General features: G+C 56.4%; 4 protein-coding genes and 1 long non-coding RNA gene across 17 annotated transcripts in view; 3 read left to right on the top strand and 2 right to left on the bottom strand.

Annotated features, from left to right (window-relative positions):
- The window catches only part of PPP1R16A (protein phosphatase 1 regulatory subunit 16A), a 40,583-nt gene extending 29,932 nt beyond the window's left edge, over positions 1-10,651 (bottom strand). Inside the window, exon 1 of one of the 4 annotated variants that reach the window (XM_042924002.1) lies at positions 10,569-10,651. The gene's annotated coding sequence lies outside the window, so the exon portion shown is untranslated. Of the gene's footprint in view, positions 1-7,297; positions 7,556-10,450; positions 10,469-10,568 lie in introns of those variants that run through there. The other 3 variants (XM_042923999.1, XM_042924001.1, XM_042924000.1) reach the window with 3 other exon arrangements.
- Positions 10,652-10,673: 22 nt separating this feature from the next.
- Positions 10,674-14,856, top strand: FOXH1 (forkhead box H1). Of its 5 annotated transcripts, XM_042924012.1 has the most exons (6): positions 10,713-11,103; positions 11,519-11,583; positions 12,606-12,685; positions 13,147-13,306; positions 13,664-13,768; positions 13,857-14,856. In XM_042924012.1, the coding sequence occupies exons 1-6, from the start codon at positions 11,049-11,051 to the stop codon at positions 14,697-14,699; spliced, it is 1,308 nt and encodes a 435-aa protein (XP_042779946.1). In that variant the 5' UTR covers positions 10,713-11,048; the 3' UTR covers positions 14,700-14,856. The 5 variants fall into 5 exon arrangements, with proteins under 5 accessions (XP_042779945.1, XP_042779946.1, XP_042779947.1 ...); XM_042924011.1 differs by lacking the exon at positions 11,519-11,583 and having other exon boundaries at positions 10,674-10,791; positions 12,595-12,685; positions 13,103-13,306; XM_042924013.1 differs by lacking the exon at positions 11,519-11,583 and having other exon boundaries at positions 13,103-13,306.
- On the bottom strand, positions 14,832-22,438 carry KIFC2 (kinesin family member C2). 2 transcript variants are annotated; one of them, XM_042923924.1, is made up of 18 exons: positions 22,106-22,438; positions 21,782-21,863; positions 21,456-21,607; positions 21,199-21,337; positions 20,913-21,037; positions 20,764-20,829; positions 20,546-20,674; positions 20,034-20,111; positions 19,804-19,918; positions 19,617-19,726; positions 19,076-19,184; positions 18,809-18,966; positions 16,935-17,039; positions 16,731-16,852; positions 16,519-16,642; positions 16,254-16,383; positions 15,908-16,164; positions 14,832-15,822 (listed from the first exon to the last, which is right to left on the bottom strand). In XM_042923924.1, exons 1-18 carry the CDS (start codon positions 22,202-22,204, stop codon positions 15,568-15,570), a joined length of 2,355 nt encoding a protein of 784 aa, XP_042779858.1. In that variant the 5' UTR covers positions 22,205-22,438; the 3' UTR covers positions 14,832-15,567. The 2 variants fall into 2 exon arrangements, with proteins under 2 accessions (XP_042779858.1, XP_042779859.1); XM_042923925.1 differs by lacking the exon at positions 20,546-20,674 and having other exon boundaries at positions 22,106-22,219.
- LOC122210993 lies at positions 17,708-22,301 on the top strand. Of its 2 annotated transcripts, none has more exons than XR_006198401.1 (4): positions 17,708-17,842; positions 21,202-21,375; positions 21,465-21,649; positions 21,929-22,301. It is a non-coding gene; the product is annotated as an uncharacterized LOC122210993 (long non-coding RNA). The 2 variants fall into 2 exon arrangements; XR_006198400.1 differs by having other exon boundaries at positions 17,723-17,842; positions 21,205-21,375.
- Positions 22,334-25,601, top strand: LOC122210989 (cysteine and histidine-rich protein 1-like). Of its 4 annotated transcripts, none has more exons than XM_042924053.1 (3): positions 22,334-23,199; positions 23,449-23,546; positions 23,758-25,601. In XM_042924053.1, the coding sequence occupies exons 2-3, from the start codon at positions 23,454-23,456 to the stop codon at positions 24,241-24,243; spliced, it is 579 nt and encodes a 192-aa protein (XP_042779987.1). In that variant the 5' UTR covers positions 22,334-23,199; positions 23,449-23,453; the 3' UTR covers positions 24,244-25,601. The 4 variants fall into 4 exon arrangements, with proteins under 4 accessions (XP_042779987.1, XP_042779986.1, XP_042779985.1 ...); XM_042924052.1 differs by having other exon boundaries at positions 23,408-23,546; XM_042924051.1 differs by having other exon boundaries at positions 23,366-23,546.
- The last annotated feature ends 73 nt before the right edge of the window (positions 25,602-25,674 follow it).

Below are 25,674 nucleotides of genomic sequence, written 5' to 3'. Positions count from 1 at the left end.
AGTTGGCTGGATGTACTAACTGTGGCATTGAAACTCAACTAGCACCGTTGGTAGGGACCCTCCAAGTACCTTGGCTAAAAGCATTGCCATTAGTCCTTCTAAACCTCAGATTCACTCCCTTGGAAACTCACAAATTTTTAGCCTTTGAGGTAGTCATAAGACATCCAGTGCACTTGGCTTCTCCCTCCTTTGACTGACAGTTGAAAAAAGAAGATGTATTTCAATATTGTAAAGCTATAATTGCTTCTAATAAAAGCAACCATGCTTTGGGGAGCCTCGCTGGTTCAGTTGGTAGAGCATGTGACTCTTGATCTCGGGGTTATGAGTTTGAGCCCCACACTGGGTGTAGAAACTGCTTAAACAAAAATGAATAAAATCTTAAAAAAAAAAAAAAAAGAAGTAACCATGCTTTGATAACCTCTTCACCGTGCATTCCCAGGAGACAATGGCCTGGAGCATCACACCTTGTAACCTGAACATTTTAGACTCTAACTTCTCTGAAAAGGCCCTTATCAGGTCCTGTAACCACCCTTTGTTCACCAAAGTCTTCGGAAGAGACTCTCGGATTCACGTGATACATCTAAAGAAAGCACCAGGGCCTGCCTAGCCCTGCACATCTGGTCACCTGGAATAAAGACCCCCCCAAACTGAGGCAGACGGCATCTGAAGAGACAGCTTTCCTAAGACGTCCAGACTAGGCCTCTGTGCCTTTTTCTCCCTGTTGTTTCTTATCTCTTTTTCATGGAAAGACAATGCCCTTGTCTGCATTTCCCAAGCCCTTGGGAAAGGGGGAAACTTCGATGATTATGGCCCTTCAGAAACAACCTCATCGTGATCCCATGAGAAATTAATTTTTCACTTGCTTTTTCTGAAGGGCTAGAAGGTTCAGAATTCACAAAAGTCTTCTTTCAACTGAAATATTAACTGACTTTGGATTCTTATTCAAATTCACGTCTCTGAATTTGTAACCCTATAGGCTATACTATCTGATCTGTAACACGTTTGGTTCCAAACAATTCTTTTGAGATAACAATTCTGTTTTAAACCATCTTTGAAGTTTTGCTGTTTTGCACAAAATTCATCAGCTATCGCTTCATGTTTATACCGCCACTGCACCTTCTCAAATGCACCTGGTTAGTTCCTCAGTGTGCTCCTCTGCCTTCATGAAGGTCTAGGTGGAGACCTCCAGGGGCATCTGGGGGTCTCAGTCGGTTAAGCGTCAGACTCTTGATTTCGGCTCAGGTCACGATCTCACAGTTCGTGGGATTGAGCTCTGTGTTGGGATGTGCACGCGCACTTGCTCTCTCTCAAAATAAACACTAAAAAAAAGTGGGGGGTGGGGTCACCTGGGTGGCTCAGTCAGTTAAGCATCCGACTTCGGCTCAGGTCATGATCTTGCGGTTTGGGAATTCGAGCCCCGCATTGGGCTCTGTGCTGACAGCTCAGAGCCTGAAGCCTGGTTCAGATTGTGTCTCCCTCTTTCTCTCTCTCTGCCCATCCCCCACTCTCACTCTGTCTCTCTCTCTTTCTCTCAAAAATAAATAAACATTTTTGGCACAAAAACAGACACTCAGATCAATGGAACAGAATAGAGAACCCAGAAATGGACTCACAAACATATGGCCAACTAATCTTTGACGAAGCAGTAAAGAATATCCAATAGAATAAGGACAGTCTCTTCAGCAAGTGGTGCTGGGAAAACTGGACAGCAACATGCAGAAGAATGAACCTGGACCACTTTCTTACACCAGACACAAAAATAAACTCAAAATGGATGAAAGGCCTAAATGCAAGACAGGAAACCATCAAAATCCTCAAGGAGAAAGCAGGCAAAAACTTCTTTGATTTTGGCCACAGCAACTTACTCAACACGTCTCTGGAAGCAAGGGAAACAGAAGCAAAAATGAACTATTGGGACCTCATCAAAATAAAAAGCTTCTGCACAGCAAAGGAAACAATCAGCAAAACTAAAAGGCAACCGACACAATGGGAGAAGACATTTGCAAACGACATATCAGATAAAGGGTTAGTATCCAAAATCTAGAAAGAACTTGTCAAACTCAGCACCCAAAAAACAATCCAGTGAAGAAATGGGCAAAAGACATGAATAGACACTTCTCCAAGGAAGACATCCAGATGGCCAACCGACACATGAAAAAATGCTTATCATCACTCGTCATCAGGAAAATAGAAATCAAAACCACAATGAGATGATACCACCTCACACCTGTCAGAATGGCTAACATTAACAACTCAGGCAACAACAGATGTTGGCAAGGATGCGAGGATGTGGAGAAAGAGGATCTCTTTTGCATTGTTGGTGGCAATGCAAGCTGGTGCAGCCACTCTGGAAAACAGTCTGGAGGTTCCTCAAAAAACTAAAAATAGAACTACCCTATGACCCAGCAATTGCACTACTAGGTATTTACCCAAGGGATACAGGTATGCTGTTTCGAAGGGACACATGCACCCCAATGTTTAGAACAGTGCTATCACCAATAGCCAAAGTATGGAAAGAGCCCAAATGTCCATTGATGGATGAATGGATAAAGAAGATGTGGGGGCGCCTGGGTGGCTCAGTCTGTTGGGTGTCCGACTTCGGCTCAGGTCATGATCTCGCGGTTCATGAGTTCGAGCCCCCACTTCGGGCTCCATGCTCACACCTTGGAGCCTGGAGCCTGTTTTGGATTCTGTGTCTCCCTCTCTCTCTACTCCTCCCCTGCTTGCACTCTGTCTCTCTCTCAAAAATAAATAAACATTAGAAAAAAAAACTTAGAAAAATATGGGGGCGCCTGGGTGGCTCAGTTGTGTAAGGCTCAGGTCATGAGCTCACGGTTCATGAGTTTGAGCCCCACATCAGGCTCCGTGCTGATGGTGTGAAGCCCGCTTGGGATTCTCTCTCTCTCCCTGTCTCTCCGCCCCTCCTCTGCTCTAACTCTCTCTCAAAATAAATAAATAAACTTAAACAAATTTTTTAATAAAAAAATATATATATGGAAGACAGATGGGAAGTACCTTTGGGTTCTCTGTCCTAACCTTCTTTGTTACTCAAATGTGGCCTTAAGTGAAATGCTGTGCAGTTTCCTTCTCACATAGGACATGACGATCAGGAAAAGTCTTCCCTGGTACTAAGGGGCAAAACCAGCAAATGTGGAGAACCTGCCTCTTGATTAGTGACGCCTGCAAAGAGAGATTTTAATCAAAAGGGGATGTGAGGATCAGTAATGAGAAGGCAGTCGGGAGGCCAGCAGGGGGAGCCCTCGCTGACCCCGCCCCACTCCTCGTCAATTGCACATCTCTTAGGAGGAGACAAACCGTGCCCAGCCTTACTGCTTTACTACCCTAGCAGGAAGATTTCATTCTCCTGCAGCAACAGCCCAGCCAATGATAAGCCAGTATACTTACAACCCCCAGTTTGCTCCAACCCCCCTCTCCTCTATAAAACGGCGGTCCTCTGCTTTGCTCTATTCCTCCCCTTCCTTGTGTACACTTGCCTGTGGCTTGCTTGTCCCAGATTGCAATTCTCTGCTATACACAAACGCATTTTTGCTGGCAAAATAAATGGCATTTTTACTTTTATGGTTAACAACCGAGAACTAAATAAATGTAGAAATATACTATTTTCTATATTGTTAAAATATCAATTCTCCCCAAAATAGATCTAAAGCTTCAATACAATCCCAATCAAAATCTCAGAGAGCCATTTGGAAAAACTGACAAGCTAATTCTAAAATTTATATAGAACTGCTTAATATCTTGAAGAGCCAAAATGACTTGGAAAAGAGAAGAAGCTGGGCGCCCGGGGGGCTCAGTTGGTTGAGCATCCGACTCTTGATTTCAGCTCAGGTCATGATCCCAGGGTCGTGGGATTGGGCCCCACATCAAGCTCTGCACTGAGCATGGAGCCTGCTTAAGATTCTCTCTTTCTCTCTCTCTCCCTCTGCCCCTCTTCCCCATTCATGCTCGCTCACTCTCTCTCTCAAATAAAAAAGAGAGAAGACAAGTTGGACAACTTACACTACTTGATCTCAAGAATTATTATAAAGCTCTAATAATCAGGTCTGTGGGATATTAGTATAGGATCAATGAACAACATAGAAAATTCCTGAAAATACACCCACGAAAAAACTGTCAGTTGATTTTTTTTTTAATATTTATTTATTTTGAGAGACAGCAAGCGAGCGAGAGAGCAGGGGAGGGTCAGACAGAGAGAGAGAGAGACAAAGAGCGAGAGAATCCCAAGTGGGCTCTTTGCTGTCAGCACCCAGCCCGAGGTGGGGCTCGATCTCCCAACCATGAGATCATGACCTGAGCTGAAATCAAGAACCGATGGTCAACTTAGCCACCCAGGTGCCCCTCAATTGATTTTTTTAAATTAATTTTATTTTATTTTTTTAATTTACATCCAAATTAGTTAGCATATAGTGCAACAATGACTTCAGGAGTAGATTCCTTAATGCCCCTCCCCCATTTAGCCCATCCCCCCTCCCACAACCCCTCCAGTAACCCTCTGTTCTCCATATTTAAGAGTCTCTTATGCTTTGTCCCCATCCCTGTTTTTATATTATTTTTATTCCCTTCACTTATGTTCATCTGTTTTGTCTCTTAAAGTCTTCATGAGTGAAGTCATATGATATTTGTCTTTCTCTGACTAATTTCACTTAGCATAATACCCTCCCGTTCCATCCACGTAGTTGCAAATGGCAAGATGTCATTCTTTTTGATTGCCGAGTGATACTCCATTGTATACATAAACCACATCTTCTTTATCCATTCATCCATCGACGGACATTTGGGCTCTTTCCATACTTTGGCTCTTGTCGATAGTGCTGCTGTAAACACTGGGGTGCATGTGTCCCTTTGAAACAGCACACCTGCATCCCATGGATAAATGCCTAGTAGTGCAATTGCTGGGTCATAGGGTAGTTCTATTTTTAGTTTTTTGAGGAACCTCCATACTGTTTTCCAGAGTGGCTGCACCAGCTTGCATTCCCATCTCAATTGATTTTTAACAAAGATCTTAAGGTAACACAATGGGGAGAGGATGGTCTTCAAAACATGGTGCTAGAATGGCAGCATATACATGTGGAAAACTACGACCCTTTACCTCTACTCACACCATAAAGGAAAAAACACTGACAAACTGGACTTCATCAAAATTAAAAGTGTCCCCTGCTTAAGATACTGGTAAGAAAATTAAAAGGCAAGCCATAGACTGTGAGAACAAATTTGCAACATACACATATACATATATATATATGTATATGTATATGTATATATGTACATATATATGTATATATGGCAAAGAACTCGCATCCTGAATATGTAAAGAATTCTTAAAACTTGATGAGATAAATGATCCATATTGTAAGGGCAAAAGATTTGAACAGACACTTCACAAAAGAAGATATACAAATGGCCAGTAAAATAAGCACATTTGAAAAGATACTCAACACCATGGTCATTGGGGAAATGTAAATTAAAGTTTCAGCGAGTTACCATCTCACATCCATGAAAATGGCTAAACTTTAAGAGGATGGCAACACTGAATTGAGAACAAGGAACAACTGGGAACATAAAATGATAGCAAACGTTTTGGTAAATAATTTGGCACTTTCTTATGTAGTTACTTATACACTTCGACCCATCATTTCTATCATTTCAGCAAGAGAAATAAACATACATCCACATATAGACTTGTATACATGAATATTCACAGCAGCTTTATTCACAATAGCCCCAAACTGGAGAGAAACGAAATGCTCATCGACAGACGTACCTATAGCCCAAATAATGGTATGTCAATTCGATGGAACCGCGCAGCAAAGAGTGACCTACTGATACCTGTACCACCTCGATTTCCAAAACATTATGCCTGGTGAAGGAAGTCAAACACAAAGTGTTCACTCCATGGCATTCCATTTACGTGAATTCTAGAAAAGGGACACTGAATCTACAGAAACAGCAGATCAGTAGTTGCCTGGGGCCCAGTGGAGGGAGGACTGGCCACAGGGGAATGAGGGAACTTCTGAGGGTGGGAGGATGTTGTACATCTGGACTATGGTGGATTTACAAAGATGTGTACATCTACCAAAACCCAGCAGACCACACTTAAAATAGATGTTTTATTATATGTAAGTTATACCTCAATAAAGTTTGATGTGAAAAAAAGTACCCATTCCCAAAGTTTTATCCTGGCCTCTACACCCTACGTGGTCTGGCCCCTGCTGGCCTCGCCATCTCCTTGCACGCCTCCCTCTCCACCTTCCAGTCTCCACCTGCTTCCTGCTTCCTGCTTCCTGCTTCCTGCTTCCTGCTTCCTACACCTCGGAAACCTCCAGCTCCAGAGACCACAGTGGCTGGGAGCTGAGTTCAGGAACCAGACTCAAACTCTGGGTTTGAAGCAGTGGGAAGCTGAGGAGACCGGTCAAGTTTCTCGACCTCTTTTCCTCAGTTTTCTTACCCATAAATGGAATGATAATAGTCCTTTCTTCACAATGTCCTGAGGAGGATTCAGCGAGTTGACACAGCACTTTTGGTGTCTAGCACAGGGCTGGCATACTACTTCCTGCCATCTGGTTTTATACGGCCCATGAGCTAAGACTTACTTTTACATCTTTTAATAACTGGGGAAAAAGTATTTCTTGACACATGAAAATGATATGAAACTCAAATTTCAACATCGACGAATAAGGTTTTGTTGAAAGAGAACACTCGCATTTGTACTGTCTGTGGCTCCCTTCCCACAAAGTCGCAGACTTAGAAGCTGCCTCGGAGACCACATGCCTGCAAAGCCTAAAGTATTTACTATCCAGCTTTTCACAGAAAAAAACCACCACCACCCTGCCAACCTCTGGTCTAGCATGTGTCCGTCTTCAGCGTCGGTCCCACTTTGCATTAGCTGTTCCTTGTATCTGGAAGGGTCTTCCACCAGATCTTAGGTAGCTCACTCCCTTTTTGTAACTCAGACTGCAATTGAAACGTTACCTCCTTAGAGGTCTTCTGTGGTCACCTTGTCACTCTCCTATCTTTTCACTCTGTTCTAACGTTTGACATGTCCTTCCCCCCCATGTTCTTGGAACTGAACCTCATGCCTGACTCTCAGGAAGTGCTCAGTAACTGGGTTCCTGGCACTTCCTGACCGAAGGTAGCCCAGGAGACTCTGAGCTTGTCGGGGAGCTGGTGTGATGGAAGAGACCGTCACTCAGCGGCGCATATGGGTGTGTCAGGAGGTTCATCAGCCATGGCAAGGCTCTGCCCCCGGCCCTGATGCACAAGGAGGGACATTGAAACCTACCTGTACAACGGGAGGGCTCTGCAGGAGACTGAGCCTTCATCTGAGGCCTGGAGGCTCCCAGGGAGTCCCTTGCATCCACACCATCCTCCCTTCCTTCAAAACAGGAAGAGGTTCTGGGTAGGGGGGTGGGGGAGGTGAAGCTTACACAGCATATCACGCAAAGTCAACAAAACCATAATGGTCCTATCAAAGAAAGGCCCAGGCCTCAGGGAATCCTGGCATGGCAAGTTGGGGCTGAGCGTGGAGAAGACACAGGCCTCTTCAAGCCACTCTGCACTCAGTGCAACCACCTCCACTCTGCAGCCCCGCCCCCTTCTCTCTGCAGGGACCTTGAAGTCGTCAGTTACTCCTCTGCCCAGGTCCGAATCCTCCTGGACTTCCGCGGACCTCCCTATTCAAGCCAACTCCCATCCCTCCACCTCCCCCACACTCTCCTCTACTTCACACAGAAACTTCCTTGAAGACTTGTCTGCGGGCCTTATCTCCATGACCCCACCTCCCACGTGCTCTCCGCCAGCACCAATGTGCTTTGTCTGTCACAGCTGCCAAGGAAGGACACAGCCCAGAATCCAACATCCCCCGTCGGACCTTTTTATACCTGCCCTAACAGGGTGCCTGCTCCACGGGACCCTCTCCCCTGGGCATCTGGAGAGCCGGACATTCCCGTATCTCTCTGTCCTTCTTTCTCAGCCGCTCTGTTGATGAGAATTTGCCCAAGGTCACAGAGCTCAGAAGGGGTGGGGGAAGGTTTGTTCTCTCCCTTCCACCACCACACAAGAGTTAAGTATGGCGGCGGCATAACACACACATGGAAAAGTGCTCAGGGGTCAACTGAAGGGGCACAGGATGGGAACTAGTCTGCACAGACAGGTGAGTGTTATTCAGAAGTCCATGAGGAAGTTTCAAGAAGCAAAGTACAAGAATCAGATTTGCATTTCAGATCAATCACTCTAAGATGAGAAGAAGGGGGGCAAGGGGCTACAACAGAGCCAAGCCGGTGAGGGGCAACTGCTATAATCCCAGAGACAGGCTATGTGGTGGAAGGGATGGACAGGAAGAGCCAGAATCAAGAATATCTAGGAAGAAGTTCTGAGAGAGCCTGGAGGTGAGGGAAGAGCCTCCGAGATGTCTTACTTTGGCTAACGAGTAAACCGTGGCACAGGCACCAGGGTGGGGTGCTGCAGACAGCAAGGTGGAGTCACTCGGGTCCAGCGGGGGCCTGTGTCAAGCAGCGACACAGGCGGTGAAGGACACCGCCGCCACGAGATCTCGGCCAGACCAGCATCAGCGGACACCCCGGAACCGACGACAAGCAGAAGCAGAGGAGGTCCGCTGGGGCCCCGGGACCAACTAAACCCCCTTAAAAGGGGCAGACTTTTGCAGCAAACCGTCAGACTCTTCAGACACGACCCCTCTATGTGTGACCACCTCAAAAGGGCAGCTGCGGCCGAGGCCTCTGCCCGACTGGTCTCCGAACAGCCCCGAGATCCTTCAAGGGCTTGAACGTGATGAGCAGTGAGTGCCGAGAGCTGGCTCGGACGGGACCGAGGCTTCCTCTCCACTGTGCGCCCGCAGACTGACTTGGCGTCTGACCCCCTTCCGTTGCCTTGCCTGTCGTGTGGCCTGTCTCGTGTTCCGCTCCGGGTGCCGTGGAAGAAGCCAAGTTAATCACGTGGCGAAATGTCCCTGCGTTTGGAACCCAGAACCTGCTCTATGATGGTGTCAGCCTTGTCGGGTGACTGAATAAAGCCGTCATTGTGGAAAGACACAACCCGTGTGTGTGCCTTCACAGCGTGCTCATGACAGCGCTCTCAGGGAGAGTGGGGACACATCAATGTTACCACTGCCGCCAAAATCCACCGCGCCAAATGCGTCCTTGTATTTGGTGTGCTATAGGCTGAAGTTCCCAAACACACACAGTGGAGACAGGCTGTCGGAAGAGACCAAGGACTCAAATCCCTAGAACACAGATCCCAGTGTAGAGCCTAGAGGCACAGCGGCCCTCTTCCTAGGTGCCTGGCAGGGAGAGCAAAGTCCAGGCACACCCCGAGCAGGTGAGGGATGAGGCCATGACCGACCAGCAGGTGAGGGATGAGGCCATGACCGACCAGCGGAGCCAGGGGAGGAGGCTCCAGCCAACAGGGAGGAAATCCAGCCCCTGCACAGGAAGGGAAGGGAGGAAGCACATTCTAAAGCTTCCCCATCCCAGCTCTGAGCAAGAGCTTGGGGAGCAGAGAAAGGGGGACACAGCCTCACGATGAGGAGCCCAGAGGTAGCCTTTGTGCAGGCTCCTTCAGGCAGCCACCAGCCCCTTCCGTAACTTGGCCCGAGAGCTCCAGGCAGGGGCTCCCCTCCGTGCCCCTGAAGCGCACTAGGCAGCACAGCCAGGAGCACACAGGCCTCTTCAGCATTTCTGGGATTCAGGGAAACACACCAATCCTGCCCAGGGAGGACACCCACGAGGGCTCACTGCTCGGCCAAGACAGGGACTGACAAGGGCAGCACGGTGCTCCCACAGCCACCTCCCCCCTCAAGTTAAAGCTCCAGGAAAAGTAAGGCCGGAGCTTTGAGGAGGGCCAGCCCTTCTCAGGCTTCCCTGAGCCTGGCATGGCTCCATGCACGCCTCTCGTCTCTGCACCCATGGAAATTAATCCCACGGTTGCCTCAGCCTCTGCTCCAGGACCCAGAGGAGCCCAAACCAGTCACGGATACTCCGCCACGGGCCTGGAGCACACGGCCCGGCACTCTCCGCACGGCAGAGCTTCTCACTCTGACCCCAGTCTGTGAGGAGGAGCCCAGGATCCCCACGAGTGAGGTCACCCGAAGCCCTGAGAGGCTCCAGTTTCTCCTCTGGCCGAACTCCAAAGCCCACACAAAGCCCGGGCGTGTCACTCCCGCCGGCCTTCATTTCCTGGCTGCAAATGGAGATAAGTCTGGCGCTGCCCACCTGGCCAACAGGTTGCAAAAATGAAAACTCCACAGACAAAACGTGAAAAGCCCTACCGGCGGCCTTCACAGGCGGCCACTTCCAGAAGCCGGTCCTGACCCCTTGGCGCCCTCGGCACCCGACTGGAGCCTGGACAGACTTGTGCCCTGGGCCTGGCCTCTCCGTGTGCCGGCCAGACACGGCGCCCTGCCTTCGGTACCTCTCACCTTGCTCTACCGCGCTCGTCTCCCCTCTGCCCGCTCAGCTCTGCCCCCTCCCCCCGCCCCTCTCTCCCCCGGGCCGGGTCCCCTCTACCGCCGCAGGCCCCGGAAGTGCGCGCCTCACCTTCCGCCTCGCGCAGCCCGCCGCAGCGTAGACGATCAGATCCCGGCGACCGGTCAGTCGGCCCCGCGTTCCTCTGGGCGCCGCGGGGGCGGGCCCCGCGCCCGGCTCTCGCCATGGCAACGCTACACTTCCGGGCCGCACCGCCCAGAGCCGGAAGCCGCGGCGCCCCCTGGGAGCCAGGGGGCGTGGCCGAGCTGCCAGGGGGCGGGGATTGCCCTTGGAGGTTGGCGGTCCGCGGTGTTGTGTGAACCTCTAGCGGGGGCATCCTCGGCGCGGATAGGGTGGAAAGGGCAAGCAGTCAAAAGGCTCTCGGGAGGCGGTCATCTGTTTATGCTGAGCTTTTAAGGAAAAGTCGGGGTTCACCCGACAAAGCAGAGTCATCACGAACAGAGGGGGAAGCATGCCTATAGGTGGAAGGACCCGGTGCATGGGAGCAACGGGAAGGTGGTGGTTTGGAAGAGCGGAGGAGAATGGTCAGATATGAGTAGTCCGGACACAAGGAGCCTTGAACGTCAAACCAAGCAAAGGAGGACCCGTAAGGGAGGGAGGGGTGACTTAAGACTTGTAGGAGAGAAAGACGTCTTTGCTGATGGAGTGAGGCTAGGAGGCCATAGATAGCAACAGCATGGTTAGACACAAGGACCCCCTCAACTAGAGCTCTGGGAACTTAAAAGAGGTGACATCGGAGTTCAAGGGAATCCATGTGACATCTGAAGGGAGAGTCTGAGAATGAGGGGAGTGTGTGGAACTTCACATTACATCATCCTTTTCAGCCCCAAACTTCCTCCTCCAGTGCACCTCTACCACTCATGCCTTCCCTCAGCACCTTCCATCAGTTGGGTACCTACTGCAGATTTTCAACCATTTAAGAGTATAATGTGGGCGGGGGGGGGGGGGGACTGCCCAAGAAAAGCTGAATTCTTGAAGTAGTGATATACTTCATATCATAGTGATACCAGCATCAGCCACCACTGCTAGTGTCCTGGGCCTGATACCCCCTTGGGCAAACTTGCTGGTAAGGAGCAGGGCTGGGCCTTGGGGCATGGTACAGAGCATAGGTCTTGACGGACTCAAAGGCCTTAACAGATCAGATGGCCAGAGAGAAGGTGAAGGGACAGAATAGGGTGTGGGAGGGGCACCTGTCTGGCTCAGTCAGTAGAACATGTGACTCTTGATCTCAGGGTCATGAGTTCAAGCCCCATGTTGGGCGTGGAGCCAACTTAAAGAGTAAGAAGAGAAGAATAGGATCTGGGAGTTAAGAGGACCAGTCAGTATCAGGGCACCTGCCAAAGGCATTTTTCTGGAACCGCACTTCTAGGGAAGGTCCTGTGCCTGCTAAAACCCTCAGAGGCTCTAGCCAGGCCCAAGCAGCGAGTGCTGACCCCTCAGACCTCCCCAGCCTGAGCCTCCACTCTCCTACCTAGAGTGCCCCATCTCCACTCAGGCCAGCCTCCACCTGCCTAGATCTTCTATCTAGACTAAGCTTCATGGCCCTGTGGCTGTCTGAGAATCCCTTCCTGTGTACTCATGCAATGCACCTGCACTCACTCCTGTCCAGAGTGAAGCCAGGTGGTCCTTGCACACTGCCCTGGGCAGGAATTATGACCCATGAAGCTCTATCCTCAAGGTCTGGCGCCAAGAGGTGTCCAGTAAACCCCTAAACCCCTCCAGCTAGACTTCTTCCCCCCCACACGCACACACACACACCCAGGAGCACTGCCCAAGTGCCCCCAGAAGAACGAGAGGCATCGTCCTGGTAGCAGCCTTAAGAGGATTGGACCCAGAGGACCAAAAGAGGAGGAGAGAGGCAAGCCTGCCTCCAAGAAGTCCTCTGGAGCCAGGCAGGTCCAGCTCACCTAGGGCCAGAGGGGTGCACAGTTAACAATGAGAGCTGTTCAGTTCCCACTGTTAACACGCACCATGGAGGTGAGGAAAGCGGCCTCCAAGACCTTGGGAATCTGCTGGGGCCCTGCAGCAACCCCTGGGAAAATTTCTTGAATCCACTATCTCCCTATTTTGTTCTGAGGTTTCCTCCAGGAAGCCCTCCCAGACCACCATCTAGGCCCTGGAAGCTGCTCAGCCTTGAACTCCCGGCAGGCCCCACCCATTCTTGGCAGGTCAGTTTTGAGTAAATCAACTCCCTCATCTATTAAATGGGAGCCTGAGGGCCACCCCAGACAGACAGGATAAAGTAACTATGGGTCACTGGCCCCTTCCAAAGGCTTTTCCTCCCAGCTTGTAGGGGGTGCTTAAGGCAGCCCAGGGGTGAGGAATGAGGCCCTGGGTGGTTGCCTGCAGCCCCCACTGGAATCTTCCCTGCCCCTCCCTTCCAGATTAACTGAAACCTGCTAATTGTGGCAGCCTTCTGCATGCTCCCCTCCCCCACCGACGATTCGTCCCTCCTTTTGCCTCCCCTCCCCTCCCCCTTCCATCCGAATGATAAAGGGTCTGGCCCGCCAGACCCGCGGGCCTCAGGCCCTCAGCCCTGCCTCTGGCTACATTGCCCCATTGCCTTGTGCCGTCCACGGGGCCAGGCCCCTGCCCACGTTGCTTGCCTCCCCTGCATGGGGCCCTGCAGCAACCCACGCCTGGGGCTTCCTGGGTCGGAGTCGTCATCGCAGCCCCCCAAGAGGAGGAAGAAGAGATACCTGCGTCATGACAAGCCCCCCTACACCTACTTGGCCATGATTGCCTTGGTGATCCAGGCCGCACCCTCCCGCAGGCTGAAGCTGGCCCAGGTGAGAGGGACCCCCATTCTCCCTCACACTCGGTGATTGGACCTTTCTCCAGACCCGTCCCCCACCTATTCCTAAGCTCAGGCTCCGGCCTCCGACCCCACCTTACCCTACCCAGCTAAGTCAGTGGGGCCAGTCCCGGCCTGGGCACCAGGGGGGAAGGAGTTGAGGTGCTCGGGCAGGACCCTTCCCTCGGTCCTTTTCTCCCTCCGGCGCAGAGGTGTTCTGTTAATGGGGGGGGGGGGGGGGGGGGAGGCGCGACGCTCCTAAGTCAGGCTGTGGGGGAGGGGCGGTGCTGCCCCACTTTGCGTCCCGGTTCAGGGCGCCGGCCCAGCCACCCACCCCCGGTCCGTGTTTCAGATCATCCGTCAGGTCCAGGCTGCATTCCCCTTCTTCAGGGACGACTACGAGGGCTGGAAGGATTCCATCCGCCACAACCTCTCCTCCAACCGATGCTTCCGCAAGGTGGGGTAGGGCGAGGGTCGGAGCCGGGGCGGAAATCCTGAGTATCTGGGGTCGGACGGCCCCACCCAAGCCTCCCCACCCCCTCCAGGTGCCTAAAGATCCTGCGAAACCCCAGGCCAAGGGCAACTTCTGGGCGGTCGACGTGAGCCTGATCCCGGCCGAGGCGCTGCGGCTGCAGAACACGGCCCTGTGCCGTCGCTGGCAGAGCAGGGGCGTGCGGGGAGCCTTCGCCAAGGACCTGGGCCCCTACGTGCTGCACGGCTGGCCCTACCGGCCGCCCAGTCCTCAGTCGCATCCCAGTCCTCAGCCACCACCCAGTCCTCAGCAGCCGCCCAGTGAGGGCTTCAGCATAAAGTCTCTGCTAAGGGACCCCAGGGAGGGGGTGCCACAGAGCAGTCCGGGTCACACAGGATCTAGGCACAGTGGGGAGAAGGTGGTGCCTGCTCCACCCCTGCCCTCTGAGAGGCCGCTGTGGCCCCTCTGCCCCCTTCCCGGGTCCAAAAAAACAGATAGAGAGACTAATTCGCAGGGGGGAACCAGCAGGCCTTCACCCCTCTCCCCTGAGCACAGAGCCTGGCCCCTCCACTTACTGCAGGGTTCCCCAGATGCTGGGGGACTGTCTAGTGGGAGTCACAGGGCCTCACTTTGGGGGCAGCTGCCCACCTCCTACTTGCCCATCTACACTCCCAATGTGGTAATGCCCTTGGCTCCGCTACCACCCACATCTTGTCCCCAGTGCCCACCTTCTACTAACCCAGCCTTCTGGGGGGTGGCCCCTGAAACCCATGCCCCGCCAGGGCTGCTCTGGGATCTAGATGCCCTCTTCCAGGGGGTGCCACCCAACAAGAGCATCTACGATGTGTGGGTTAGCCACTCCCAGGATCCAGCTGCTTCCAGCCCAGGCTGGCTACTCTCCTGGTACAGCCTGTGAGGTCCCCCGGGGCAGGGGCTGCTTCCTTCTCCTACCCCTTCCTGCCACCACTGGCTTGTTGGGGAACCAAGGCCAAGAGGACCCAGAGGTGTTCTGTGGCCACAGCAGCTTTGAAACACCAGGCACCAGCGATGCTGAGAATCCACGATATTTATTGGACTACCCCACGAAGGTGGTGGTCTGGCTAGGCACCACCCTGGCCCCCAGGGTCCGTCATGCCTCTCCTACCCCCAGAGGCAAGGCTGGAAAGAGTGGGGGCTTTGCTTGCAGTAGCCCCTTCCTGATCCCACTTTCTCTGACCCTCTCTGTCCGTCCATCCTTCCTTCCATCCATCCATCACCATGTGTCACTTCCTCTCCCTGGCTCCACGCTGGGGGAGGGAGAACCTAATGGTGGCTCCAGCCTGTCCTGTCCTCCCTCATCTGCCTGGGAATGAGGTAGCACCTTTTTGGGGAAAAGAAATCAAGACCCTACTTGTTTTGGGTGGTGGTAGTGGGGAAGATAACAGTAAAGGAGTAGACAACATTTTAATGCCAAGTCTGATTTTTGGTGATGGGGTGGTGATCTGGAGGCTAAGCACTTGGTCGTCAGGGGTCTGGTCGTCGGGGGTCTACCTCCCAGGGCTCTCTCATCCCCTGCTGTGGGCCGAGATAACAGCAAATGGTGATAAGGAGGGAACTGAGGGCCCGGGGGAGGGAGGGCCAATCACGCCCCTAGGCTTGATACTCCTCGCGGGGGCAGGGGAGCCAACTCTGGGGGGGGGGGGGGGAGGGGGCAGCGGGCCCCCCCAGAGATCGAGGAGGTTGTGAGGGCGTAAGAGATTTGCTGCCTCTGCCGGCAGAGGCGGACTCCAACTCCAGGGGCTAAACTACAAGGGCGCGTCCTTTTGGGTCCCGAGGCCCGAGCTGGAGCCGCTGCCCGGGCCGGGTCCCGGAGGGCTGCCGGGGGACGGCGTAGGAGTGCAGGGGGTCCCGGTAAGTGGCGTGTCGGTGCTGAGCGAAGAGGGCGTCCCGGAGCGCGGGGCCCTGCAGCGCCGGGCTGGCCCCAGCTCCACTCGGCCCACTCGCTCGGCGAACTTGAGCGAGCACACGGTCTCGCCGAGATCCTCGGGCCGCGTGGAAATCTGCGGGGAAGCGGCGCTGGTGGGCGGGCCCGGGGCGGGCGGCGCCGGGCTTGCAAACCACCCTCCCACGCCTGCGGCCGCCCACCTGCAACAACAGCACCGCGGTGGCGCCAGGCCCGAGCGCCGGCTGCAGCAGGCGCGTGAGCTGCGAATCGCGGAAGGGCACGTGGGGCCGGCGGGCGCGCAGCGCGGCCATCACGCTTCCCAGGGCCAGCAGCGAGCGGTTGATAGTCCGGGCCTCCCGCAGGCGCTGGGCGCCGTCTCGGCCTCCGCGCGGCGGGCCGGCCGCCCCTGCCTTCCAGGCACGCTCCGATCCGGCCAGGTCCACCAGGTGCAGTGTGCCTGCAGGGGCGAGCGAGCCCGTCGTGGAGGGAGCCCTGGTTTCGGGTGCTGCGAGGCCCCCCGCAGGGCTCAGGCGCGCGCTGCGGTACCTGCGGTGCCTGGACCGCGCGGCGGGGACGCCGTACGCAGTGTCAGTGTGACCAGGGCATGCGACCGTGAGCTGTGCGAGTTCTTGGTGGTGGCGGCGGTGGCCCGGTTGCTCCTCCCCAGGCTCAGCATCTGGAGGGCGGAGCGATAGGGCCTGCCTGCTGCCGGGTCTGCTCCCCAGGTGGGAGCACAGGCGGGGCCCTGAAGGCCTGCTGGGAGGCGGTGGGTGGGGGTGGGGTGAGTGCAATGCCACCCGGGCAGCCTTACCTGGTGAAGCATCTCCAGGTCGGGCACGTCCCAGTAGGTGAGGCCAGCCACCTGAATGCCCCCCTGGCCTGCTGGGCCCTGCCTCACGGCCAGGCGCTCAGGAGGCCCTGGGGCTAGGAGGTCCCTGCAGAGAAAGAGAAAGGCTTGGTTTCTGAGGGTCCTAGGGTCACTGACAGGGCACAGGGTGCGGAGGAGGCGCTGCAGGCCCTGACCTGACAGCCTCATTGTAGATCTCCACCATGCTGAGAGTCACACGGTGCTGCCCTTCAGTCCCCATCTCCTGGAACAGTGACTGCAGTGCCCTAGGAGCTATGCCAGGGTCCTCTGGTGGGCCCTGGGCACAGGGTGGGGTGCCACATCAGGCTCCCATCCGAGCCCCTGGCCCCAGGAGCCACCCAAGGTCCCCCCCTTCCCACCTCCATACTGTAGGTCTTCCCTGTCCCTGTCTGACCGTAGGTGAAAATGCAGACACTGTAGCCTTGGAGGCAGGACAGCACGGCTGGCTCCAGCTCCCTGAAGACCTAGGGGTAGGAGGGGTGGGAGGAGTCCTAAGCCCCAGGACCTGAGACACAGTTGGAAGGAAGCTTGATTCCCCTGGGAGGTTGGCCCTAGGGGAGCATGGTGGAAGTGTGGATCTCCCAACAGGTAGAAGACGCTCCCTGGAGAAGGTGGCATTTAACAAGAATTTGCCAGGCAAAGAAGGGAAGGGATGTGACAAAAGAAGAAACAGGAGACACAGGGCACTGGAATTCTGAGGTCCACTAGGGAGGCCCAGGGAGCAGCAGCCAAGAGCCCAAATGGTGGGCTTGGCTGCCAGGTTCAAACCCCAGGTGTGAGTGGAAGCAAAGCACATATCGTCCTTTCAGGCCAAGATTTTCCCTCTGTAATGTGATGACTATAGTGGCACCTCCTGTAGGGAGTAAAGGGGAGCATGTACCAAGAGGCCTAGCAGCATTTGGCTTACAAATGATCAGCCCAGAAAGGCTCCACAGGTGTGCAGGTTGGTGGCCAGCCAAGATCACTGGAACCCTGGCCTTGCAAGGGTGCAGAGAGGCGACTGAGGGGGAGGCGGGGCTGGGACTTGTATCCTGTTGGCAACCGGACCCCAACAGCAGCCTTTTGAGCAGCAACATGGCCAGCTTTTGTGCCCCGGGGGGCTGGCAACTGAATAGCCTGTGAGTTCTGCCTCATGCGTTGGCTGCCAACAATGAGGGCAGAATCCAGAATTGCCAGTGAGGTCACCAAGATTCCATGAACGGAAGGAAGCACTGGGGGTAACCGTGATGGAGGGACTGTGGTGCCCTTGCAGAGATGGGAAACACAGGTGAGGGGGCTCAGTGAAAGATGCCTTTGTTTCCTTTATTCAGACCCATTGAACTGGAGAGCCCTGTCCAGAGGGCTGCCCAGAAAGCAGCGGACAAGGGGGGCCTGCACAGGGCTGCTAAAGCTTGGGATGCAGGCTGAGGCCAGGGGAAGTGTGTGAAATAGAGAAATAGGTGAAAAACAGCTGTGGTGCTCCAGGAAGTGGGGGAGGGAGCCCCGACCACCTGCCAAATACTCATCACACAGTGTCCCTGTGAGGCCAGGTTGGAATCTGTTAGCGCTGCCCCTTCCCTAATCCTCTCCCAGCTCTGAGCCTCCATTTCCTGAGCTTTGGAAGTTCTGATGGGGAAGCATGTAGACAGAGACAGGGAGTGTGCGAAGGCCAGGTGGCTGGCGGGCCTGGCAGGAAAGGGGAGGAGGGAAGGAAGCAGGGTCTGCACCAGGCAGTGGGAGAGCACTGGGGCTGGACGCCACCTGCTCACCCTTACGCCCTCACTGCCTTCTTGGCCACAGGGCAAGGAGGTGAGCCTACCCTCAAAGCTGGCCCACTCCCCCAGGGCTGGAAGAGGGGGAAGGAGGTCACAGCAGTGTCCCCACCACAGCAACACCCTAGCTGTGCTCTGCAGCCAGCTCTGCATGAGCAGTAACCATCATCTCAGACAAGTTCGTCTTCCTTAGTTTCTTGGTAAAAAAGTTACTTTTTAAAATGTTGACCTTCCTGTTAAATCAGAAAAGGCTTGTTTCCACTGGAACTGCAGAGCTTGGTGGGGGGATGCAGAGGGAAATTTCTGGAAGGAAAGGAGGTACCCAGCTAGGCTGTCATTCCTGCCTCCCAGATCTTCCTGCTCCCTTCCCTTCGCTGAAGTCCAGCCACTGGGGAAGCCAGATGAAAGGGGGAACCCGAAGCCTCTTCGGACTCTGGGGCAGTATGAGGGAAGGTCAGCACAGGGCAAGGGCGGAGCATCACCTCCTCCTGGCTGGCCTCTGGAGAGAAGACCCAGTCCAGGCGGAAGCGACGCTGGCGCCCTCGATAGCAGGTGGTGACAGTGCCGCTGGGGCCAGGCTCCAAGCTCACCAGGCTGGAGGGTGTCCCTGGCCTCAGGCGACACAGCACACGGATATTTCCTGGGATGGAGATCAGATCAGTAGGCTGCCTCCCACGCCCCGAAGCGTGCAGAGGCTCCACTTCCTCCAGCTTGCCGCCCCACTCCTCCACTTCCCAAGCCTGCCATACCCTTGAGCTCCAGCAGCCGCCCCGGGCATCCAGTTGGGGGCCCCTGCTGCTCCTCAGGGAGCTGAGTCCCAGCCCCTCCAGCTGACAGAGCCCCAAGGGCCCAGGATACCTGGTGGAATAGGGATGCGAGGAAGTGGGGGCAGCAAAGGAGCTGGGGGTGGGGCGGGTGCTGAGGGCAATACGGTACCACCAGCTGTGGTGACCTACAACTTTCAGTGGCTTTGAGCCCCTAGGGGCATCATACAGTGGGCCCAGGTTGGAGACTCAGAATCTCAGGAGGATCATGGGAAGACCTTTGTCTCCTCTGGGGTTGGCCATCTTATGAGGGGTTTACAGTCCCCCCAGTTTGCACAGACAGAAATGAGATCACACCCAGGGTGTGTGAGATCACAAGCTGTTCTGGTTCCAGAGCCTACAACCTCCATTAGAGCAGGCAGCTCCCGGGGGCTGGGAAGGAAGAAAGAACAAGGGCTCCCCATGGAAGAACAGTGACTGGGCTGCCTAGAGAGCATGTTCTGGAGAGAGGGCAGATGGTCCTGACCTGGCCCCGGGCCTCACTGAGCGAACACTGACAGCTCTGGGTAAATGTGCTGACCAGTCCTCGGAGGTCCCCACAGCCCTGTCGCAGACTGGCCATACGTGCCCGAAGTCCTGGCAGGGAGAGTTTGTTGTGAGGGAAAGCCCAGACCACATGGCCTTCCCATGAGCCCTCTGGACCCCGCCCTTACCTGCCAGCTGCCCAAGCATCTGCTGCAGCTCCCGTCTGCAGTTCTGCTCAGTCTCCTGCTGGAGCTGCCGAAGGGCCCCCCGAAGGCCCTGCAGCTGCACCTCCTGCACCCCCAGCTGTCCCACCCAATTCCACCCCTGTCACTGAGGAAATAGGCACTTACCAGGCCCTGCCTCAGATACCCCCCTCCCAGTGCACCAAGACTTCCCGGCCCCTGGGCTCGGCGCCCACCTGGACCTGAAGTGCTTCTGTGGTGTCCTGGGCTTCCTGAAGCCGACTCTGGAGCTCCACCAATGCCTCTGCCTCCTCCTGTGGGAAGGGTGAGAGCTGTGTCAGCTATGGAGCCAGGAGGGAACTCAGGGAGGGGCACTCCAGCAGCCCCATTTCATGGATGGGGAAGTCAAACGGAGACGGGCAGAGCTGCTCATGAATTCATGTCTCCCAACCCCAGACAGGACTCCTTTTCCCAAGTCCCTCTGCTCTTCTGGGGTCCATCACTTGGAAAGCCATGGGACAGGGTCGAGGTATTCTCCCATGGGCATTGGTACCTTGTTGGGGCAACTTTGCACAGACCGTCCCAGGGCCTGTCCACAATCCTAGTCTCTGACCCTTAAAGGTCAAAGATGTCTCCCTGCCTCCGTTCCAGCAGCGTTAGATCCTGAGGAAGCGTGGGCAGTGTTGCAGGAAGCCAAGTGTGTTCAGGAGCCCCAGACTGCAAAAATGGTAGCAGCTAAGGAGGATACCTGGGGGGGCCTGGTGGAGGGGCCAGGGCCCCAGTGCAGCAGAAGGTCCCGAGTGAGGCTCAGGCTCTGTTTCAGAGCCTCATTCTCCAGGGTTAGATGCTGAACCCTTTTCTCTGAGTCTGTCGCCCCCTGGCGGAGAAAGAGGCCCTCTAACTCACCTGAAAGCTGGGGCCCCCTCTCGTGTCCCCCTCCTGGAGCCCCACCCCCAGCAGCCTTACCACGCCCAGGCGCAAGCGGCCCAGCTCCTCTTCCTGCAGTTCGAGTTGCTGCTTCAGTTCCTCTAGCTGGGAAGGAGGGAGGGGCACAGGGTGGAGCATGTCCTTCCACTCCCTCCCACCCCAGTCCTGGGCCCTTCCGGGCCCCTCACCTGTCCAAGGATGAGCTGCTCCAGCCGCTGCCAAGCTCTCTGGTCCTCCTCCAACTGGGGAGGGTTCTGCCCTTGGGCCTCACCTCTTGGTGAAAGGGAAGGGCTTTCTTCTTGAGGTGGGGATCCTGGGGTGGGGTGGACCCAGTTAGGACCGATCAGGTCTCTAACCTGAAGGAGGGGACACCTCGAGAGCAAGGCTGGGCATGGGCCCCGAACAACGAGCCACTCAGTTTCTGCTGGGTTTCACTCCCTCCACTCCCTTTTCAACTCACTACTCCTTACGCACCAGCAGGTGTGGGAGGCTGCACCTCCGAGGCTGGATGAATACCCTGGGGCAGGGCCTGCCTCCCCCTGGGGCTCCGAATCCATGCCAGGAGGGCCAAGAGCTGACCGGTCACCGTCAACAGTGGGGGGACATCGCTCGGCTGTAAAGGAGATAAGAATCGGAGCGAAGGAGACTGAGGTGATGACAGCCATGGGGAGACCCAGGACTATGGATAGAGTATGAGTTTCCCGAGGAAGGACGCTCGGCAAACCGCTCACCTTGCTCAGGTCAGGGTTCCGGCAGCTCTCTTCCGCCCCCAGCTGGACGGAGAGGAACTCAGCAAGACGCACGAGAGCCTCTTCCAGGGAGACCTCGGTAGAGCGGCCCTCGGCTCCCTCTTCCGGCCCATCCTCAGAGCAGCCTGTGAGGCCTGATAGCGGGAAAGGGAGGCTTGCGGTTCACGTGTTGGAGGGTAGGCCACCAGAAGGCACCAGCTGTGTTCCTCCCTCCCAAAGAGGTCACGGGCACCCCTCCCTCTCTCCGACGGCGGGGTTCTCTCACGGTCCCGGGGACGCAGCTCTCCCGATGCACCGACAGCACCTACCGACCAGGCCTGTCAGCTCGGTCCACAGTTCTGCCGTGGGCTGGTCGGGGCGGCGGCGACCCCCGGGCTTGCCACCGGCACTCTAGGGAGGGAGCAGCGAGACCCCGAAGGAGTGGGTAGGCAGCCTGTGGGGCTCCTTCCCCCCAGGAACCTGGCCAAGGGAGTTGCGGCTGAGGTCTCCGCTTCCAACACCAGAACAGAGACGGGGTCCTCGGCACGGCCCTCCTCCCCAGCGTCGGCGCCCTGGGAACGTACGCTGCGCGGGCCCGCAAAACCCGCTCTCGAGAAGGGGGTCGCGGGCTGTGCAGCGCCCGCTCCGCTCACCTGGGCGGGGTCCCCGGGGTCGCTGGCCACCGCAGCCCCGCCATCCCTACGGAAGAGGCTGTAGAAGATGTAGATGAGCAGCGAGTAGAAGGCGTACATGGGAGCGCGGGGCGGCAGAGGGCCCCGCTTCGCGCCGCCCCGCGTCCCGGCGCCCCGACTCCGCGCCCGCGCGGTGCAAAGCCGGTGCGCATGCTCGAGACGGCCGCCCCCACGGCCCCGCTCCCGCGGGTGGAGGACGCGCGCGCGAGGAAAGGGGATGCCAGAAACAGGGGCCCCCGGGGCTGCACCCGGCCACCTGCCCCGCGCCTCCCACTCCCACTTCACGGAGACCCCGGGCTGAAAGCGCCCACGGCCTCCACACACCCCCTCCTCGGAATCCTTCCTAACCCTCGGCGGAGGCCCCCACAGCTCTCGCCCCTTAGAGCCATCAGCCCCGGGGAATCCAAGCGCCCCTCCCCACGTAACCCCTTCCTCATAGCTCCGCCCCAGTCCCGCCCAGATCTCTTCACAGCCCCTCCCCACTCATCCCTCCCCTCCCAGCTCCGCCCATACCGCTCACAGCCAATCCCCTCCCCTCAAGGCTCCGCCCACGACCCTCCCCTTTCTCGGGCCCATCCCTTCACAGCTCCTCCCCTCACCACAGAGTCCCTCCAAACCACTTGGCTATCGCACCCGGGCCGCGGTACAGAGCGGCCTCCTCCTAGTCGCCTCTCCGCCCTGACAACCTCTTCTTGCTGTCCTAGAACGTCCTCTTCGTCCAGGCCCCGCCCCCCCCCCACCCGCCGCTCTAGCCTCCGCTCCTCTCGTTGGTTCGCGCCCGGACAGCGCTGGGAGGAAGCCGGAGACCCGGCGGCAGCCGGCGGGTGGCAGGGTGGCAGGGTGGCGGGCGACGCCAATCTACAGCTCGCCCCTGCGGTGGGGCCTCGCAGCTCAGCCACCGCTGAGGGCCTGCGCCCTAGCTCCTTCCAGGCCAGGTTCTGAAAACGGCGCTTCCCAGAGCGCAGAGACCAGGCCGAGTGGGCCTGCGCGCAACTCTCCCCAAGGTCTGGCACCCCGACTTGGATTCCAGGGCCCCAGAACTCACGTCTAACCAGGTCAGGCCCTGCGCCGCTTTTTCCCTTCTTTTCCCGGCCAAATTAGGTTCTTCCTCCCCATAATTGTGTCCAGTGGCCCCAGGGCTCTGGAAAGTTTTGGATGAGCCTTTCCCAATATTTAGAAATGGGGCTCTGGAAACTGGTAGTCCTGGAGAGTCTCGCTTAGGGCTCCTGGTCGTCGGCTTCTGCGTTTTCTTCCAATCCAAAGTTGAGGATCCCCTTCTTGTTTCACATTTACTACCACCCGAGGTGGCATGGCCCCCAAGCCGTGGAGTGAGTGGAGCACGACCCTGTCCCACCTAGCGCTGGGAGTGGTGTCTCTGCATGCAGCGGTGAGCACTGCCCAGGTGAGTACACTGGGGCCAGGCAGGGGTGTATCCCACTCCCAGATTGCAATGACCTGGATCAGGTCCAGTTCCCCGGATCAGGGAAAGGGTGGTGGGAGGTTGACTCTGGGGGCCAGGGTTGCATGAGACTTCCACACTCTTCCCTCCTTAAAGGGAAGTCCTGGCTACCCTCCCCCCCCCCCCCCATCTCCTCCTATCCTTGTGCTGACAGGCAAGTCGAGGGGCCGCTGCTGGCTTCCTGCTCCAGGCCTTGGCCTCTGCCACCTTGCTGGCCCCAGGGCTGGGCACAGATGAAGACTGTCTTGCTGGAGCCTGGGTGGCCACTGTCATCGGGCTGCCCCTTCTGGCCTTCGATTTCCACTGGGTGAATGGGGACCGCTCCTCTGCCAACCTACTCCTGGGAGGAGGAATGGTGCTGGCAGTGGCTGGTGACCACCTTGGTGCTGAGGGCCGTTCTGTAGCTGGTCAGGCAGTGGTGCTGGTGGTTGCAGTGACGATCCTCATTGTGGCTGTTTTCACGACCAACACTTATGGAATGTGGGGGGGCGCAATGTTGGGGGCTGCAGGCCTCCTGAGCCGGCTGGAGGAGGACAAAGTTCTGCTGCTTCCAAAGGAGGATGTCTGTCGCTGTGCCCTGGCTGCAGGCAGTTGGGCCTACCACCGAGCCCTGCACACACAGCGCCTGCAGTGGGAGTGATGTTTGCAGACAGCAAGGTGGGGCTTCTGCCCTGGCTACCACCTTCCCCTCCCACAGGCCTGCTCCTATGGGCCTCCTCCCCTAAGGATGGACTCTCTTGCCTCCCAAAGAGAGCTTGCTGCACGGTGATGGATGCCTTGGCCAGGAGACAGAGTCTGGGCACTGTCCCTCCTCTGGCTGAGTTTGGGGACTCACCTAGATAAGAATTAAGGAGATGGGGCCCCAGGCACGTTTTGGGGCCTGATGTTGGGCAGGCCATGGTTTTGGATTCAGAGAGAGGCTTGGTCTCCAATAAACCTTAGGGATTCAGCAGGAATATGGAATCTGCCCATTCTTGAAAGGGATCGAGGGAGGGGTCCTCCAGTGAGTTTTCTAAAGCTCCAGGGCAGCAACTGGTTTCCCTGTGCAAAGAAAGGGGCTGCCCTGGAACTAGCCCTGGGGCATCACCCAGCCTGACCTCCTGCTGTCACCTTTGTCAGGAGGGCCCCTAGATTGAGAAGACCTATTTCTGGGCCCTTGCTCTCTTGGGACATAGTAGAGTTCTGAATATCCTTGGTACAACCTGGCAGGTGGCACTCTGGGTCAGTGACCTTCACGGGCTGCCTGTTGGGGTGGGGGCAGGGAAGGGCTGTATTACAGCTGTATTACAGCTGTCCTCAGAACTGCACAATCCCACTCAGCTGACTTGACATGTACTCATCTGCCCGCTCGCCTGTGTAAGGCAGGTCCTGATTTCCCAAGACCCTCACTTTTCTCAATGGACCCCTCCTCAGCTCCTAACCCCAGGGTTAGGAAATGGGTTTGGGCAGAACAGTGGGTTAGATTCGGGGTCCAGAGTCCTTTCTCGAGATATTCTATGCTTGCGTCTATTCTATGCGTGCTTCCTGTGGAAGCACACCTGGTCCCACACAAGAAGGACCTGAGTGGCCGACGGGGTTTTTCACTCCAGCGAGCCAGACCAGAGCTTCTTGCACGCAAGCATGAGTGTTGGGGGACAAAAGCGCAAGCACACCCCAACGTTGCGGTCCAGGGATGCCCACCAACCGGGTGGCCTCGGCTAGTGGGCCGCACCCTAGACGGACCGGAAGCGGCGCGCACGCCCCCAACCCTAGGATTTCCCTGCCCCGAGCGCGCGCCCCTCCGCAGGTCGCCCTGGGCCCCGCCCTCTTCCTGCCTACTTTCTGCAGGGGCGGGCCCTCGGGCGTCCCTGCGCGCCCATTGGGTCTGGCTGACGTGCCATCTAGCCCTGGGCGGCTCTCCCATTGGCCCCGCGCGGCTCACGTGACAGGGAGACCGAGGGGGCGGTGGCGGCGGCAGGGGGAACGAGCAGCGAAAACAAAGATGGCGGCCGCGCCGGGGTCGGTGGCCGCGGCAGCTTCGGGGCGACGCGCGGGCCAGACCCACTGAGGCGGCGGCGCAGGGAGCGGGGTT

Source organism: Panthera leo, chromosome F2, assembly GCF_018350215.1.
Source record: "Panthera leo isolate Ple1 chromosome F2, P.leo_Ple1_pat1.1, whole genome shotgun sequence".
NCBI lineage: Eukaryota > Metazoa > Chordata > Mammalia > Carnivora > Felidae > Panthera > Panthera leo.
Note: the sequence above shows the minus strand (reverse complement) of the source record. Positions and strands in the feature narration are given on the sequence as shown.